The sequence below is a fragment of the Pristiophorus japonicus genome, chromosome 16 (genome assembly GCF_044704955.1).
Source record: "Pristiophorus japonicus isolate sPriJap1 chromosome 16, sPriJap1.hap1, whole genome shotgun sequence".
NCBI lineage: Eukaryota > Metazoa > Chordata > Chondrichthyes > Pristiophoridae > Pristiophorus > Pristiophorus japonicus.
Window position 1 is genome coordinate 64,203,743 of NC_091992.1, and position 16,909 is coordinate 64,220,651.

At 44.5% G+C, this 16,909-nt stretch overlaps 1 protein-coding gene across 2 annotated transcripts in view; it reads left to right on the forward strand.

Moving 5' to 3' along the window:
• LOC139226555 (protein phosphatase PTC7 homolog) overlaps positions 1 to 14,189 on the forward strand; it is a 102,197-nt gene extending 88,008 nt beyond the window's left edge. For both annotated transcript variants that reach the window (XM_070857393.1, XM_070857394.1), the window contains 2 exons: positions 8,389 to 8,518; positions 11,218 to 14,189. In XM_070857393.1, coding sequence (XP_070713494.1) covers positions 8,389 to 8,518; positions 11,218 to 11,276 — 189 coding nt within the window. In that variant the 3' untranslated portion in view covers positions 11,277 to 14,189. The remainder of the gene's footprint in view (positions 1 to 8,388; positions 8,519 to 11,217) is intronic.
• Positions 14,190 to 16,909: the final 2,720 nt, after the last annotated feature.

Below are 16,909 nucleotides of genomic sequence, written 5' to 3' on the forward strand. Positions count from 1 at the left end.
GGGTACCCCAAGGATCAGTGCTTGGGCCTCACCTACTCACAGCGTTGCTGGTTAAAGAGGAAATTAATGTAATAGTAAGGAAGGACATTAGCTTGGATGATGTGGAATCTGTATGGGTGGAGCTGCGGAATACCAAAGGGCAGAAAACGCTAGTGGGAGTTGTGTACAGACCACCAAACAGTAGTAATGAGGATGGGGACAGCATCAAACAAGAAATTAGGGATGCGTGCAATAAAGGTACAGCAGTTATCATGGGCGACTTTAATCTACATATTGACTGGGCTAACCAAACTGGTAGCAATGCGATGGAGGAGGATTTCCTGGAGTGTATTAGGGATGGTTTTCTAGACCAATATGTCGAAGAACCAACTAGAGGGCTGGCCATCCTAGACTGGGTGATGTGTAATGAGAAAGGACTAATTAACAATCTTGTTGTGCGAGGCCCCTTGGGGAAGAGTGAACATAATATGGTAGAATTCTTTATTAAAATGGAGAGTGACATAGTTAATTCAGAGACTAGGGTCTTGAACTTAAGGAAAGATAACTTCGATGGTATGGGACGTGAATTGGCTAGAATAGACTGGCGAGTGATACTTAAAGGGTTGACGATGGATAGGCAATGGCAAACATTTAAAGATCACATGGATAAACTTCAATTGTACATCCCTGTCTGGAGTAAAAATAAAACTGGGAAGGTGGCTCAACCGTGGCTAACAAGGGAAATTAAGGATCGTGTTAAATCCAAGGAAGAGGCATATAAATTGGCCAGAAAAAGCAGCAAACCTGAGGACTGGGAGAATTTTGTAATGCAGCATAGGAGGTCAAAGGGTTTAATTAGGAGGGGGAAAATAGAGTATGAGAGGAAGATTGCTGGGAACATAAAAACTGACTGCAAAAGCTTCTATAGATATGTGAAGAGAAAAAGATTAGTGAAAACAAACAGTCTCTTGCAGTCAGATTCAGGCGAATTTATAATGGAGAACAAAGAAATGAGGGACCAGTTAAACAAATACTTTGGTTCTGTTTTCACGAAGGAAAACACAAATAACCTTCCGGAAATACTAGGGTACCGAGATTCGAGTGAGAAGGAGGAACTGAAGGATATCCTTATAAAGCAGGAAATTGTATTAGGGAAATTGATGGGATTAAAGGCCGATAAATCCCCGGAGCCTGATAGTCTGCATCCCAGAGTAGTTAAGGAAGTGGTCATAGAAATAGTGGATGCATTGGTGATCATTTTCCAACAGTCCATCGACTCTGGATCAGTTCCTATGGACTAGAGGGTAACTAATGTAACGCCACTGTTTAAAAAAGGAGGGAGAGAGAAAACGGGTAATTATAGACCGGTTAGCCTGACAGCAGTGGAGAAAATGTTGGTATCAATTATTAAAGATGAAATAGCAGCGCATTTGGAAAGCAGTGACAGGATCGGTCCAAGTCAGCATGGATTTATGAAAGAGAAATCGTGCTTGACAAATCTTTCTGAATTTTTTGAGGATGTAACTAGTAGACTGGACAAGGCAGAACCAGTGGATGTGGTGCATTTGGACTTTCAAAAGGCTTTTGACAAGGTCTCACACAAGAGATTGGTGTGCAAAATGGAAGCACATGGTATTTGGGGATAATGTACTGATGTGGATAGCGAACTGGTTGGCAGACAGGAAGCAGAGTGTCGGGATAAACGGGTCCTTTTCAGAATGGCAGGAAGTGACTAGTGGAGTGCCGCAGGGCTCAGTGCTGGGACCCCAGCTCTTTGCAATATATATTCATGATTTAGATGAAGGAATTGAGCGTAATATCTCCAAGTTTGCAGATGACACTAAACTGGATGGCAGCGTGAGCTGTGAGGAGGATGCTAAAAGGCTGCAGGGTGACTTGGACAGGTTAGTTGTGTGGGAAAATGCATGGCAGATGCAGTATAATGTGGATAAATGTGAGGTTATCCACTTTGGGGCAAAAACACAAAAGCAGAATATTATCTGAATGGCGGCAGATTAGGAAAGGGGGAGGTGCAATGAGACCTGGGTGTCATGGTTCATCAGTCATTGAAAGTTGGCATGCAGGTACAGCAGGCGGTGAAGAAGGCACATGGTATGTTGGCCTTCATAGCTAGGGGATTTGAGTATAGGAGCAGAGAGGTCTTACTGCAGTTGTACAGGGCCTTGGTGAGGCCTCACCTGGAATATTGTGTTCAGTTTTGGTCTCCTAATCTGAGGAAGGACGTTCTTGCTATTGAGGGAGTGCAGCGAAGGTTCACCAGACTGATTCCTGGGATGGCGGGACTGACATATGAGGACAGACTGGATCAACTGGGCCTTTATACACCGGAGTTTAGAAGGATGAGAGGAGATCTCCTAGAAACTTATAAGATTCTGACCCGACAGGATAGGTTAGATGCAGGAAGAATGTTCCCGATGATGGAGAAGTCCAGAACCAGCGGACACAGTCTTAGGATAAGGGGTAGGCCATTTAGGACTGAGATGAGGAGAAACTTCTTCACTCAAGAGAGTTGTTAACCTGTGGAATTCCCTGCTGCAGAGAGTTGTTGATGCCAGTTCATTGGATATATTCAAGAGGGAGTTACGGCTAAAGGGATATGGAGAGAAAGCAGGAAAGGGGTACTGAGGGAATGATCAGCCATGATCTTATTGAATGGTGGTGCAGGCTCGAAGGGCCGAATGGCCTACTCCTGCACCTATCTTCTATGTTTCTAGAGTTTAGAAGAATGAGAGGTGATCTCATTTGAACATACAAAATTCTTACAGGGCTTGATGGGGTAGATGCACGAAGGATGTTTCCCCCTGGCTGGGGAGTTTAGAACCAGGGGTCACAGTCTCAGAATAAGGGGTCGGCCATTCAGGACTGAGATGAGGAGAAATTTCCTCTCGGAAGGTGGTGAATCTCTGGAATTCTCTGCCCCAGAGGGCTGTGGAGGCTCAGTCTTTGAGTATATTCAAGGCAGAGGTCAATAGATTTTTGGATATTAAGGGAATCAAGGTTTAGGGAAACAGTGCTGGAAAGTGGAGATCAGCCGTGATCTTATTGAATGGCGGAGCAAGCTCGAGGGGCCGAATGGCCTAGTTCTGCTCCTAATTCTTATGTTCTTATGGAGCTTTCGAGACTGAGATCAATAGATTTTTGTTGCGTAAGGGTATCAAAGGCTGTGGAACCAAGACGGGTCGATGGAGTTAAGATACAGATCAGCTGTGATCTAATTGAATGGCGGAACAGACTCGAGGAGCTGAATGGCTTATTAATTTTAAAAGGAAGCTGAAGTATTTTGTAACCTAGTTTGTTTATTTAGCACAACTCATGTGTAATACCATCAATATATGATCTGGGAGCCTGAGATATTCATCAACTTTACAAACATGGCACCCAAAAGACCAAAATTAGCATTGAAACCGTATCTTGACTTTGGCTATTAGTAGCATGTGTTCCAGTGAGTAGTAAGGGGAGAGACAGGTCTGCTCATGATCCTGATAACTCATTTGTGACCCTTCACAGAAGTTACGTGCTCAGATTTACTTGTGTAATTTAACACTTGTCTTTGCTCCTTCGTAGTAGCATAAAAATATTCTCCAATTTCCTTGACCGGGTGGTGTGTGAGGCACTGGGCATTGGGAAGGTGAAAGTATGCACTGTTCTCTGCCATTATGTTGCCCAGTTGTCGCTTTTGTACAAACGAAGAGTTAAGTACCAGGAAAAGGCCATTCGGCTAATCCAGTCATCTCTTAATTCTAATCCCCTTTTCCAATTCTTCCTTTTCAGACACTTATCCAAATTCCCTTTTCAATGATGGTGTCTGCATTCCCTCATCTGATTAGCCTCAGTGTGAAAACACCATCTACATTGTCCTGGTGCTAATCCACTGACTTTGCCCCTGTCTTTGTTGTTGATTCGCCGCCCAGAGGAAGCAAACCACCTCAAAACCTTTTTCGGCATTTTGAAAATCCCTGTAAGGTTCTCCCTTAACCTTTTTTGGTTCCATGAGGAAAGTCCCAATTTTTTTTTGACCCTTCATAACTTTTAACTTTTCATTAAACACAAAAGCAAAATGCTGCGGATGCTGGAAATGTGAAATAGAAAGAGTAAATGCTGGAACTACTCAGCAGGTCAGGCAGCATCTGTGGAGTGAGAAACCGAGTTAATGTTTCAGATCCATGACCTTTCGTCAGAACTGGAAAAGTTCAAGATGTAACAGGTTTTAAGCAAGTGCAGAGGCGAGGGGAGGAAAGAACAAAGGGGGAGGTCTGTGATGACATCGAAGGGAGGAGTGATTTAATGACATAAGAACATAACATAAGAATTAGGAACAGGAGTAGGCCATCTAGCCCCTCGAGCCTGCTCCGCCATTCAACAAGATCATGGCTGATCTGGCCGTGGACTCAGCTCCACTTACCCGCCCGCTCCCCATAACCCTTAATTCCCTTATTGGTTAAAAATCTATCTATATGTGACTTGAATACATTCAATGAGCTAGCCTCAACTGCTTCCTTGGACAGAGAATTCCACAGATTCACAACTCTCTGGGAGAAGAAATTCCTTCTCAACTCGGTTTTAAATTGTCTCCCCCGTATTTTGAGGCTGTGCCCCCTAGTTCTAGTCTCCCCGACCAGTGGAAACAACCTCTCTGCCTCTATCTTGTCTATCCCTTTCATTATTTTAAATGTTTCTATAAGATCACCCCTCATCCTTCTGAACTCCCAGTCTACTCAATCTATCATCATAAGGTAACCCCCTCATCTCCGGAATCAGCCTAGTGAATCGTCTCTGTACCCTCTCCAAAGCCAGTATATCCTTCCTTAAGTAAGGTGACCAAAACTGCATGCAGTACTCCAGGTGCGGCCTCACCAATACCCGATACAGTTGCAGAAGGACCTCACTGCTTTTGTACTCCATCCCTCTCGCAATGAAGGCCAACATTCCATTCGCCTTCCTGATTACCTGCTGCACCTGCGAACTAACTTTTTGGGTTTCATGCACAAGGACCCCCAGGTCCCTCTGCACCTGTTGTAATTTCTCCCCATTCAAATAATATTCCCTTTTTCTGTTTTTTTTTCCCAAGGTGGATGACCTCACATTTTCCGACATTGTATTCCATCTGCCAAACCTTAGCCCATTCGCTTAACCTATCTAAATCTCTTTGCAGCCTCTCTGTGTCCTCTACACAACCCGCTTTCCCACTAATCTTTGTGTCATCTGCAAATTTTGTTACACTACACTCTGTCCCCTCTTCCAGGTCATCTATGTATATTGTAAACAGTTGTGGTCCCAGCACCAATCCCTGTGGCACACCACTAACCACCGATTTCCAACCCGAAAAGGACCCATTTATCCCGACTCTCTGCTTTCTGTTAGCCATGCTAATACATTTCCACTGACCCCGCGTACCTTTATCTTCTGTAGTAACCTTTTGTGTGGCACCTTATCGAATGCCTTTTGAAAATCTAAATGCACCACATCCATCGGTACACCTCTATTCACCATGCTCGTTATATCCTCAAAGAATTCCAGTAAATTAGTTAAACATGATTTCCCCTTCATGAATCCATGTTGCGTCTGCTTGATTGCACTATACCTATCTAGATGTCCCGCTATTTCTTCCTTAATGATAGTTTCAAGCATTTTCCCCACTACAGATGTTAAACTAACCAGCCTATAGTTACCTGCCTTTTGTCTGCCTGCTTTTTTAAACAGAGGCATTACATTAGCTGCTTTCCAATCCACTGGTCCCTCCCCAGAGTCCAGAGAATTTTGGTAGATTTTAACGAATGCATCTGCTATAACTTCCGCCATCTCTTTTAATACCCTGGGATGCATTTCATCAGGACCAGGGGACTTGTCTACCTTGAGTCCCATTAGCCTGTCCAGCACTACCTCCCTAGTGATAGTGATTGTCTCAAGGTCCTCCCTTCCCACATTCCTGTGAACAGCAATTTTTGGCATGGTTTTTGTGTCTTCCACTGTGAAGACCGAAGCAAAATAATTGTTTAAAGTCTCAGCCATTTCCACATTTCCCATTACTAAATCCCCCTTCTCATCTTCTAAAGGACCAACATTTACTTTAGTCACTCTCTTCCGTTTTATATATCGGTAAAAGCTTTTACTATCCGTTTTTATGTTTTGCGCAAGTTTACTTTCGTAATCTATCTTTCCTTTCTTTATTGCTTTCTTAGTCATTCTTTGCTGTCGTTTAAAATTTTCCCAATCTTCTAGTTTCCCACTAAACTTGGCCACCTTATACGCATCGGTTTTTAATTTGATACTCTCCTTAATTTCCTTGGTCATCCACAGCTGGTTATCCCTTCTCTCACCGCCCTTTTTCACTGGAATATATTTTTGTTGAGCACTATGAAAGAGCTCCTTAAAAGTCCTCCACTGTTCCTCAATTGTGCCACCGTTTAGTCTGTGTTCCCAGTTTACTTTAGCTAACTCTGCCCTCATCCCACTGTAGTCCCCTTTGTTTAAGCATAGTATGCTCGTTTGAGACACTACTTCCTCGCCCTCAATCTGTATTACAAATTCAACCATACTGTGATCACTCATCTTTCACTGGTGCGGTGGTATAAGATCATAAGAATTAGGAGCAGGACTAGGCCATTGGCCCCTCAAGCCTGCGCCACCATTCAATAAAGATGATGGCTGATTCTCGGGGCTGCTCCCTCGCAGGTGGACTTGGTGGAGTCGTTGTGGTTGGGAGGCATTCAGAATATACCGAGGTGCTGGGATCCGAGCTGAAATGAGCCTGTTATCAGACCTGGCTGATCACTTTTTTAGTTGTATTTGGAAATTAAATTAGTGTTTTGATTTTAAAATCAAACAAACAATATTTAAAACCACCCAAATTAGTGAGGTACTTTGGGTTGTCTTTATAACGAAGTGGGTGATACTCGGGGAGGCTGAGATTCACCTTGCACCTTGGTGTCGGGGGCTACCATTACTGAAGTTGGAGTGTTCTCCATTGAATGCTTTCAAATGCAATACTGGATTTTCAAATAGCGCAACTGAATAAAAATTCTACTCCTTGGAAATCGATGTGCATTAAGCTGATGGTCGAGGAGCTTGCCATTATCAGACGTTTAGTGGAGTCACTTGGAATCTTAATACTATCAGATCAGAAGACAATGCTTCCCCTCAGTGAAAGAGCACTTCCCTCCATACAGTGTACTGGGTTAGAAAGGTGGACAAATGAGTTGTAGACTTTCTGTAATTGAGGCCGATAAGATAACAGGTGCATGCATGACTAAGGAAGGTTTAGATTTTTATTTCGGAGCCCATGACGGATGTGTGTGTGTGGATCGGGTTGCATCAATGAGTGGGTTAGCGATGAGGTTGCTCTTTGTGCAGGGCTAGGAAACGTACAACATCACTGCTCAATCTCCAAGCTCCAGCCCCATTTTGGGCTCCAACTGAATAATGGCAAGCAGACTCTCTCTGCAATAATCTAATGACCAGAATAATGTTTGTGTATCACTTGAAAATGCCCACAAATGTCCTCATTGAACGCAACCACCCTGCCAGATTAATCCGAATACATCAAGTATTTAATACCTATTCTGATGGTGTCTCTCCGGATCTGATCGGAAATGACCCGCTGTCATGGTGTTCCCCCTCCAACTGTGTATCCTTGATGCTGTGGACTTGTGTCCAACTATAGTGAAGAGAAAATTAGTAACATTAAATGGGCAAATGGTTGGCCTTTATTGACATGGTTTTGATAACATGCTCTTGTCTCAATGATTTTTACCAGTTTGGTTTGATTTAAATAGCCGTTAAATGGGGAGGAATAATAAAGTGACTGAGTTAGGGAAGAGAGCTGAAAAACGCTTGCTGCACTGCCACCCAGTGACTGGAGGCCGCACTGCATCACAACGGGCAACTGCTTCAATCAAGATTGCAGTTACAATGGAAATCAATGTAACGTAGCTAAGCAGTTAATTGTTGTACAAAATGTGACTCCGAATCGTGGCACAGTAAGAAAGATTTGTGGGCAGAACTCATGTTATACACAGGATTTTTAATCCATTCTATGGCTTTGCCCATGCTGTTTTCTAAACATGAGTGTTTCTACATGTAGGATAGAATATTCGCGCTGCTGAGTCACAGTGAAGGGAGCAAATTCCACTTTTGTTACATGGTTGGTTTATTGGCGATTGAAATCCATTTCTCTTTCCCAGTATTTTATTAAGAACTATAAATTATTAACTTTTATTTGACTTATATTTACTTTTTAATCCCTTGCTATTTTTAGATGTGAAAATACACATTTTACACAACTTTCTCATCCCATTATAAATGCTAACAAAAAGCACAGGCAGACACTTGATTTTTAGCATATGCTGCAGCTGAAGTTGTATTGAACTTTGTAGAAATGTTTTGTTACAGGACTCGAGCTATAAGAACATCGAGGAAACAGTGAAAAATATAGCTGAACAGGCCCAACAGTTGGCCTATGACCCAAACTACATGTCTCCCTTCGCAGTACATGCCTGTGAAAATGGGCTGAATGTCCAAGGTAAACTGTTGCTTTTTGGTCCAGGTTTGCATGAAGATATAATTCTTCCTTCTCTAATTTCGCTGTACATGTTGAAGTGCACAGCTCTCTGGGCCTGTGCACACGGTTACACAGGAGGAGTCCCCTGCATTACTGCACCTACTCTCTAATAAAACTTCTTATTGGCGTGTTGTATGGCAACTGTGAAATATCATGAAATTTGACTAAACAAAAGTGCCGACACATTGTGACCTGCTTATAGCCTTCCACACTTCTCCATGTGATGCTGGGCGTTTGTGCTGAAGCAGTGATGGCTGTGGGATCAGCACTCAATGTTATTCTCTTTCCCCCACCCAGCCCAATCTTATCCATGCAATCGGTGGTGGGGCACATTGCCTGCTTGACTTCCCAACCACAGATTGACGCATAATCCGCAACAGTCTAACACCTGAAAAGAAAAGCAAATATCGTAAACGTGAAAAGTGAAACGTACCTCCTGACTGGCATGTGACCGAACCCGGACTCGGCCAGCTCACCTTAGAACATAGAAATTTACAGCGCAGAAGGAGGCTATTTGGCCCATCGTGTCTGCCGACAAAGAGCCGCATGGTTCTCGGTCAGCAGCCCTGAAGGTTACATATAAACCTATGAACAATGAACCTATGAACTATAAACCTATGAACAATGGCGGACAGGTAAAGAGCATCCAGCCCAACCAGTCCGCCTCACACAACTGCGACACCCCATGTATTGCAACATTTTACACTCCATCCCACCCGAGCTATGTGATCTCCTGGGAGAGGCAAAAAAACATAAAAACCCAGGCCAATTGGGGGTAAAAAAATCTGGGAAAATTCCTCTCCGACCCAGCCAGGCTATCGAAACTAGTCCAGGAGATCACCCTGGCCGTATTCGATTCCTTGCATATCTGCGCCAGCCAACAAGAGGTTATCCAGTCTAATCCCAATTACCAGCTCTAGGTCCGTAACTCTGCAGGTTACTGCACTTCAAGTGCCCATCCAAGCATCTTTTAAATGTGGTTGAAGGTTTCTGCATCTGCCACCCTTCCAGGCAATGAGTTCCAGACCCCCACAAACAACCTTCTGCGTGAAGAAGGCCCCCCACCCCCTCAAATCCCCCCTGAACATTCCACCAATCACCTTAAAACTATGCCTCCTCGTAATTGACCCCTCCACCAATGGAAACAGGCCCTTGCTATCCACTATATCCAGGCCCCTCAATATTTTATACACCTTAGTGAGGTCTTCTCTCAGCCTCCTGTTCCAATGAGAACAAACCCAGCCAATCCAATCTGTCCTTATAGCTAAGCTTCTCCATTCCAGGCAGCATTCTAGTAAATCTCCTCTGCACCCTCTCTAGTGCAATCACATCCTTCCTATAATACGGTGATCAGAACTGCATGCAGTACTCCAGCTGTGGCCTAACCAGAGTACTTTACAATTTAAGCATAACCTCCCTGCTCTTGTATTCTATGCCTCGGCCAATAAAGGCAAGCATTCCGTATGCCGCCTTTAAGTGGCCTACCGTTTAATGTGTATACCCTTTCCTTATTAGCCCTCCCCAAGTACCTCACACTTCTCCAAATTAAATTCCATTTGCCACTGCTCTGCCCACCTGACCAGTAGATTGATATCTTCCTGCAGTCCATGACTTTCCTCTTCATTATCAACCACACAGCCAATTTTAGTGTCATCTGCAAACTTCTTAATCATACTCCCTATAATCACAAAAACACCCATCAATCATTACCCTTTGCTTCCTACCTCTAAGCCAATTTTGGATCCAACTAGCCACTTTGCCCTGGATCCCATGGGCTTTTACTTTTGTGACCAGTCTGCCATGTGGGACCTTATCAAAAGCTTTGCCAAAGTCCATATATACTACATCGTACGCACTGCCCTCATCGACCCTCCTGGTTACCTCCTCAAAAAATTCAATCCGGTTAGTCAAACATGATCTTCCCTTAACAAATCCCTAATGAATCCTTGCCTTTCCAAATGTAGATTTTTTTTTTCCAATAATTTTCCCACCACTGAGGTTAGGCTGACAGGCCTGTAATTACTCAGCCTATCCCTTTCTCCCTTCTTAAACAACGGTAGGTTATTCTGGCCTGACCAGTCCTCCTGCCCCTATCTACTGAACGTTCTCATTTAAATAATGGGAAGGAGCATGGAGACAGGATCAGCCTATATGGCCCTGGTATGCAACAGGCAGTGACACAGCACTGGGCTGAAATGGCTGCCTGCTGTGCTCCAATTTCTGAAACACTAGCACATGTGCAAATTTTGGCTCATTCTCATGTTCAAAGAGTCCCAGGGCTATAACCTAGGCTCCACATACCAGCTTGTGTTGGTTGAGATGGGGGTTTCCCGGAGCAGGACATTCCCTGGGCATATTATTAAAGTGAGGATTTTCCCCATGCTCACTCACTGAGGAATGACCTTTTACACAACGCACACAATGTGCTGGGTGTGCAGGTGACAGGTGGGTGAAGCGTTGACACAGATGTTTGTGGCTCTGGAATATTTCGTTTCGTACCAGTAGCAAGATAAGCCACAGCTTTCGTGTCTGCGGGTGTTCCAGTGAACCTTACTGAAATGAGTAACTCTAGTGTGACAGCCCATAATCTTCTGGCATTAACCACCTGATCACGTAAGGCCATCAGTAATTCAACATTTAACATACAACTTCTTTTCTAGGTGGCAAGCCAGATGACATCACCGTGCTATTATCTGTAGTGACAGAGAGCAAGGAATGAAGAGGAAACCTTTGCCTCATTGCCCACCAGCACCCAGCTGACACTGACGTACCTCTACAGGTGGTGCCACTGAATCGCCGCTCCGAGAATCCCACAAATCTCTGCTGGTGTGTCCTGTCCAATGTGACTTGTGATCCATGCGGATGACCACCTTCAAGGAATCCAAGTAGTTGAAGTATTGGGTGAATGATCGATTCAGTCCAGTGGTTTGGAAACATTACACTTTGCTCTTTATTGGTTTTTACATTCGGTAGTCTCTGTAAAATAGCTTGAGTTCAGAAACTGTATCCATGCGCTCAGAAGCCCCTTGCAAACCTGTCCGCCACCTTGTCATCATTCGGTCACTAAAGGCCGACAAAGCCATTCAACAGTGGTGAGAGAAACTCCTGGAAATCCAGCCAGCTAAAAGGTGGGTGTTTTATTTAAAAAAAACCTCATGTCAGACAAATGCCCCAATTTACTAAAAGCTCCACATAAGGAAATCCACCCCCCCCTTCCTTCCCCCACTAATGGCTAAAATGCATCTCCCTTTTGTTAAGTCATGGGTTTGGGTGAAGCACACAGTCAGGTCGGTATGATTCGGGATGCGCATGCTATTTTGCCAATATCCTTTGTCCCACATGCCACTGGAGAGTGTCTGTGTTCGGAGCAGACTATGGGAAAGGAGCTGTGATTTAACTGAGAAGGGATTCGGTCTCGTTTCTCTATAACAGAACGATTGAATTTTAAAAACAATGCAATTTTGACACCAGTGGTTTTCGGCACCAGGTACCTGCTGGAGCATGTCACTTGTTTCCACAACAGGACTCTTTCAAACCTGAACTAGTGCCTACTGACCCACTGTGCTGAGAAACAGGCCCCTCACACAATCCTCATAGTCTATCAACATGGCTGCTACTGCATTTACACCTCTCTTTAAATAAAACCATATAATGGCCACCTTGGCCTCTGTACGCTGGACTGTTCTGATCCAAAGCTATTTTTTAGAACAATTTTGTGGGCAATCTATTTGGATTTCCATGGGTTAAAGCACTGTCAGAGTGCGTGTTGTGAATTGGTTTAAGTGTCGCTACAGAAGCTTCATGTTGTGAACAGCCTGCAGAGCAGTGGACAGTGAGCCTTTCATTGTTGCACGGACTACATCTGAAATCGGTAAAATAGCCCAGCAAGAGATTGTCACGCGATCCGCCCCCTTAAAAATTCTGCACTTGCGATGCTGATTCCTGCACCAGGCCAGAAGCTCCTCGCTCAGGTTTCTCCGCAGAATGAAGACTGGTGCCCTGGAGAGGAGACCTGTGGAATATGCTGCCTGCTTGTTGAAATTGTAGAACTGAACGTCAATTCAGAATTTGAAATGGTACTGATGGGTTGTACCATACCTTAATCGCATGTGGTCAGGTTTTATTCCTGGTGTTTATTTGGAGCGTTTTGTAAACTTGGTACTGTGGTCTCATTACACTCTCTTTACAGCAGGGTGTTTGGCCATACAGCCATCATTTTTTAAGAATATAAAATGAATGGAGACCACCTGATGAACTTTGTGGCCTATATAATTACGGTTTCAACTGGTTGCGAATTCTTCCAACCCTGTCTGGAGTGTATTCAAATGCTTTGCTACATCAGGGCTAATGGATAACTGAGTATGTAATGTGGGAGTCGGTGTCAGTGTTGCTGTATACGGAGTTAGACATGCTCCTCCGTGGGTATGGAATGATCAGCTATTAGCCTTTGTAACATCTGTTGGAAAGCGGCCTGTTCTTTGCTCACTGTGGCCATCAGACGATCTGCTTCTCTCTCGCTGGTCCGCTCTCTAGTGCCCCGTCGTGAGCTGGTGCCATGTGACCAGGTCTGTGTTACCGAAGAGCAGTGTCTGGTTAAATACAACTGCACTGAGCATGGAGTTTGGTTCAAAACAGAGAAACTAGATGAGGGAAGATGTTGATTGTTAAGTAGAACAAACTGGTGAGTGATGGTGCTTAAACAGAAATCACTGCTTCTCGTTCCAGCAATTTGAAGTAGTTGGTGGTGTGGAAGGAAGGAATCATTACTGAAAGAAACCGTCATGCAAATCTCAACCCGTGACTTGTTCCAACTACAGCGACTGAATAGTAACTGCATTCAGAAGCTGTTTCACCATAGCCTGTCATATTTGGGGCTTTCCAAGTCTTGCAAGATCCATCATCTTAAAGCTGTGCTGGAGCCGCTTGTTGCTTTGGGCTGCTGTCATTGTAAGACACAGCCTCCATTCATGTGAAGGTGTAGTGCTGAGCCTGTGCAGCCTGGAGAGAGCAAAGGGCCGCTGACTGACTCTACAGCAGCAGTGTGTTACATCGGGTTAGGAGGGCGGCTTGTCCCAGATTATATTAGTCTTTCAGCCTACTTGTGAAAGAAAGGCAAAGTCTTAGTTTGCAGTGTTGGTTCAACTTGTAACAAGTATATTTCAGCCTTAATCGGGTTGTCTGCCCCTCAGCTGCAGGTAATGCACGGTGTGAGAGCATCAATAAATGCAAAAGGGAAAGATTTTAACAAGTATATTTTTTTTAAACTCAAAGAAGAAAAGAACGATTAAAATAATTATCCTTGATGTCCTATGTGGAACCATTTAGTCCAATGGGATAAATTCCAAGGTCAGAGAGAGAGAAGCAGACTGATCTCCTTCACTGGTACTGCTGCTGTTTCACGTATTTCTGTGTCCTCCATTTGAGCAAGGCCTGAGTTCAAACTCTGCTTCAGATTGCTTTTTGAGGAAGAGTTACTGTTTGAATTCCGAGCCATAGGTATTGCTGCAGCAATATGTATATAATGTGTTTGTATATAGTCGGTCCATGTACTATGTACATGGGTTTGTACAGGTGTTTTTCAGGTTTGGTTCTGTTGTAGTCTTCAACTTTAAAAATACAAAGACAAACTTAATTCTGCTTTGTTTAGTTTATGTAATCTGTGATGGCACAAAATAAGAAAGACAATCCTCACACTGCATTATGAGAACACTGCACTGAAACCTTTAGATCATACCTTGATCTTGGAGAGCTGAGTTTGTAACTAAACTACGTGGTGCAGTTCATTGTTTTAACCCACAATGTAATTTTACAGGGTGGTGTTGGCGGGCATTTCAGGCGACTTGACGAATGGGCTATCCAGTGAGAGTGTGGTGGTCTCACCCTCGTGCGGTATTACAACATGTACGATCCAAGAAAGGCAATCAGCGTATTGATTGACATTCAAGGGGCATCTATTGCAATTGACACACTTCACATCCCGACCTGGGGGGGGAGGGGAAAGGGGGGGGAAGAGAGGGTGGGTCTTGGTTGGGTGCTACTCGACCAGGATGCAGTCCATGCTGAGCAGGGGTAAGGGCACATCACTCCCTTTGAAAAAAGACCCAAGTCTCCATGCACATTAAGCTTATGGGTTGATAGAATCTTACAGCACAGAAGGAGGCCATCATGGCTGTCGAGCCTTTTTGAATGAGTTATTGAATTAGTCCCTGCTCTTTCCTGCTCTTTCCTCATAGCTCGGCAAATTTTTCCTCTGCAAGTATATATCCAACTCACTTCTAAAAGTTATTGCATTCCAGATCATAACTCTCTGCATTAAAACATTTTTTCTCTCATTTTTCCCTTGAATATTTTGTCAATTATTTTAAATCTGTGTCCTTTGCTCCTCGACCCTGCTACCAGGGGAACAGTTTCTCCCGATCGACTCTCTCAAAACTCCTCATAATTTTGAACACTTATTAAATCTCCCCTCAACCTTCTACCACAGCTTCTCCAGTCTCTCCACATAATTGAAATCCTTTATCCATGGTACCATTCTCGTAAATCTCCTCTGCACCCTCTCCAAGGTCTTGATATCCATCCTACAGTGCGATGCCCAGAATTGGCCACACTACCCAATCTGAGGCCTACAAAGTTTAGTATAACTTCCTCTTTTTGTTCTCTCTGCCTTTATTTATAAAGCCAAGGATCCTATATACATTTTTAACAACATTATCAACGTGTCCCTGCCACCTTCAATGATTGTGTAAGTGAACCCCCAGGTCTCTCTGTTCCTGCACCCCCTTTAAATTTGTACCATTTAGTTCATATTGCCTCTCCTCATCCTTCCTCACAAAATGCACTGCTCTGCATTACATTTTATCTGCAAGGTGTATGGCCGCACAATGGTTCAGAACTCCTAGGCCTGCAATGAAAGAGAGCTCGCACCCATTTGCAAAGCTTAGGAGCAGTCTGTGAGCTTTTTGTGGCAAAAGGAGAAGGGGTCTGGAGGGAGGGAGGATCCTGCCTACACCAGCTTACCATTGGGGTCCCTTAAGGAGGACATGCTTTTTATCAATGCCCTTTGCTAGAGAATCTGGCTTAAGCCTGGTACAAGGCAATGTACTTTGTCTATAACATCATTTGGACTGACATGAAGCAAGCTGTCCTGTGTCAATCTCTGCACCACATTGAAGTTAGATGTTCCTAGTACAGCTGATGTGGAAACAGACTTATTTTTGTTAGTGAACTTTCCTTTTGGCCTCCCAACTAGGAAGCCAATTCAGATTCCCGTGTTGCTGATGTTTGAACCCAGGTTTCCCTTTTCTGGGAAATCCGAAATGGTCGGTGTATAAAGTCTATTGAAGCACTGGCAAATCAGTCTTCATAAGGCAGTTGGTGAGGCGCGAGTCCGGGGTCAGAGGCCTATAAAAGGCCCAGCGGCAGCGAGAGGCGGCGGCAGTTGGTGAGGCGTGAGTCCGGGGTCGGAGGCCTATAAAAGGCCCAGCGGCAGCGAGAGGCGTACTCGTGCAGCTACAGGGAGAAGGCAAAAAAGAAGTAGAAAGAAACAGAAAGGTGACGTCAAAGCCAAAGGGGTAAGTGATTGGCTGGTGATTGGTGAGTAGTTTTTCTTTCTTCTCTTCTATAACAGTGAGTAAACTTTAGCATTGTTGTTGCCTATCTAAGGGTTAAGTCATGGCAGTAGAGCTCGGTCGGGTGTTATGCTCCTCCTGTACCATGTGGGAACTCAGGGACGACTCCAGTGTCCCTGACGACTACGTGTGCGGGAATGTATCCGCCTCCAGCTCCTGACGGACCGTGTTGCGGAGTTGGAGCTGAGGGTGGATTCACTCTGGAGCATCCACGATGCTGAGAATGACGTGAGTATCACGTGTAGCGAGTTGGTCTTACCGCAGGTGAAGGATCCACAGCCAGATAGGGAATGGAAGACCATCAGAAAGAGCAGTGCAAGGAAGGTAGTGCAGGGGTCCCCTGTGGTCATCCCCCTGCAAAACAGATACACTGCTTTGAGTACTGTTGAGGGGGATGACTCATCAGGGGAGGGCAGCAGCAGCCAAGTTCATGGCACCATGGCTGACTGTTGCATAGGAGGGCAGGAAAAAGAGTGGGAGAGCGATAGTGATAGGGGATTCAATTGTAAGGGGAATAGATAGGCGTTTCTGCGGCCGCAACCGAGACTCCAGGATGGTATGTTGCCTCCCTGGTGCAAGGGTCAAGGATGTCTCTGAGTAGGTGCAGGACATTCTAAAAAGGGAGGGAGAACAGCCAGTTGTCGTGGTGCACATTGGTACCAACGACATAGGTAAAAAAAGGGATGAGGTCCTACGAAACGAATTTAAGGAGCTCGGAGCTAAT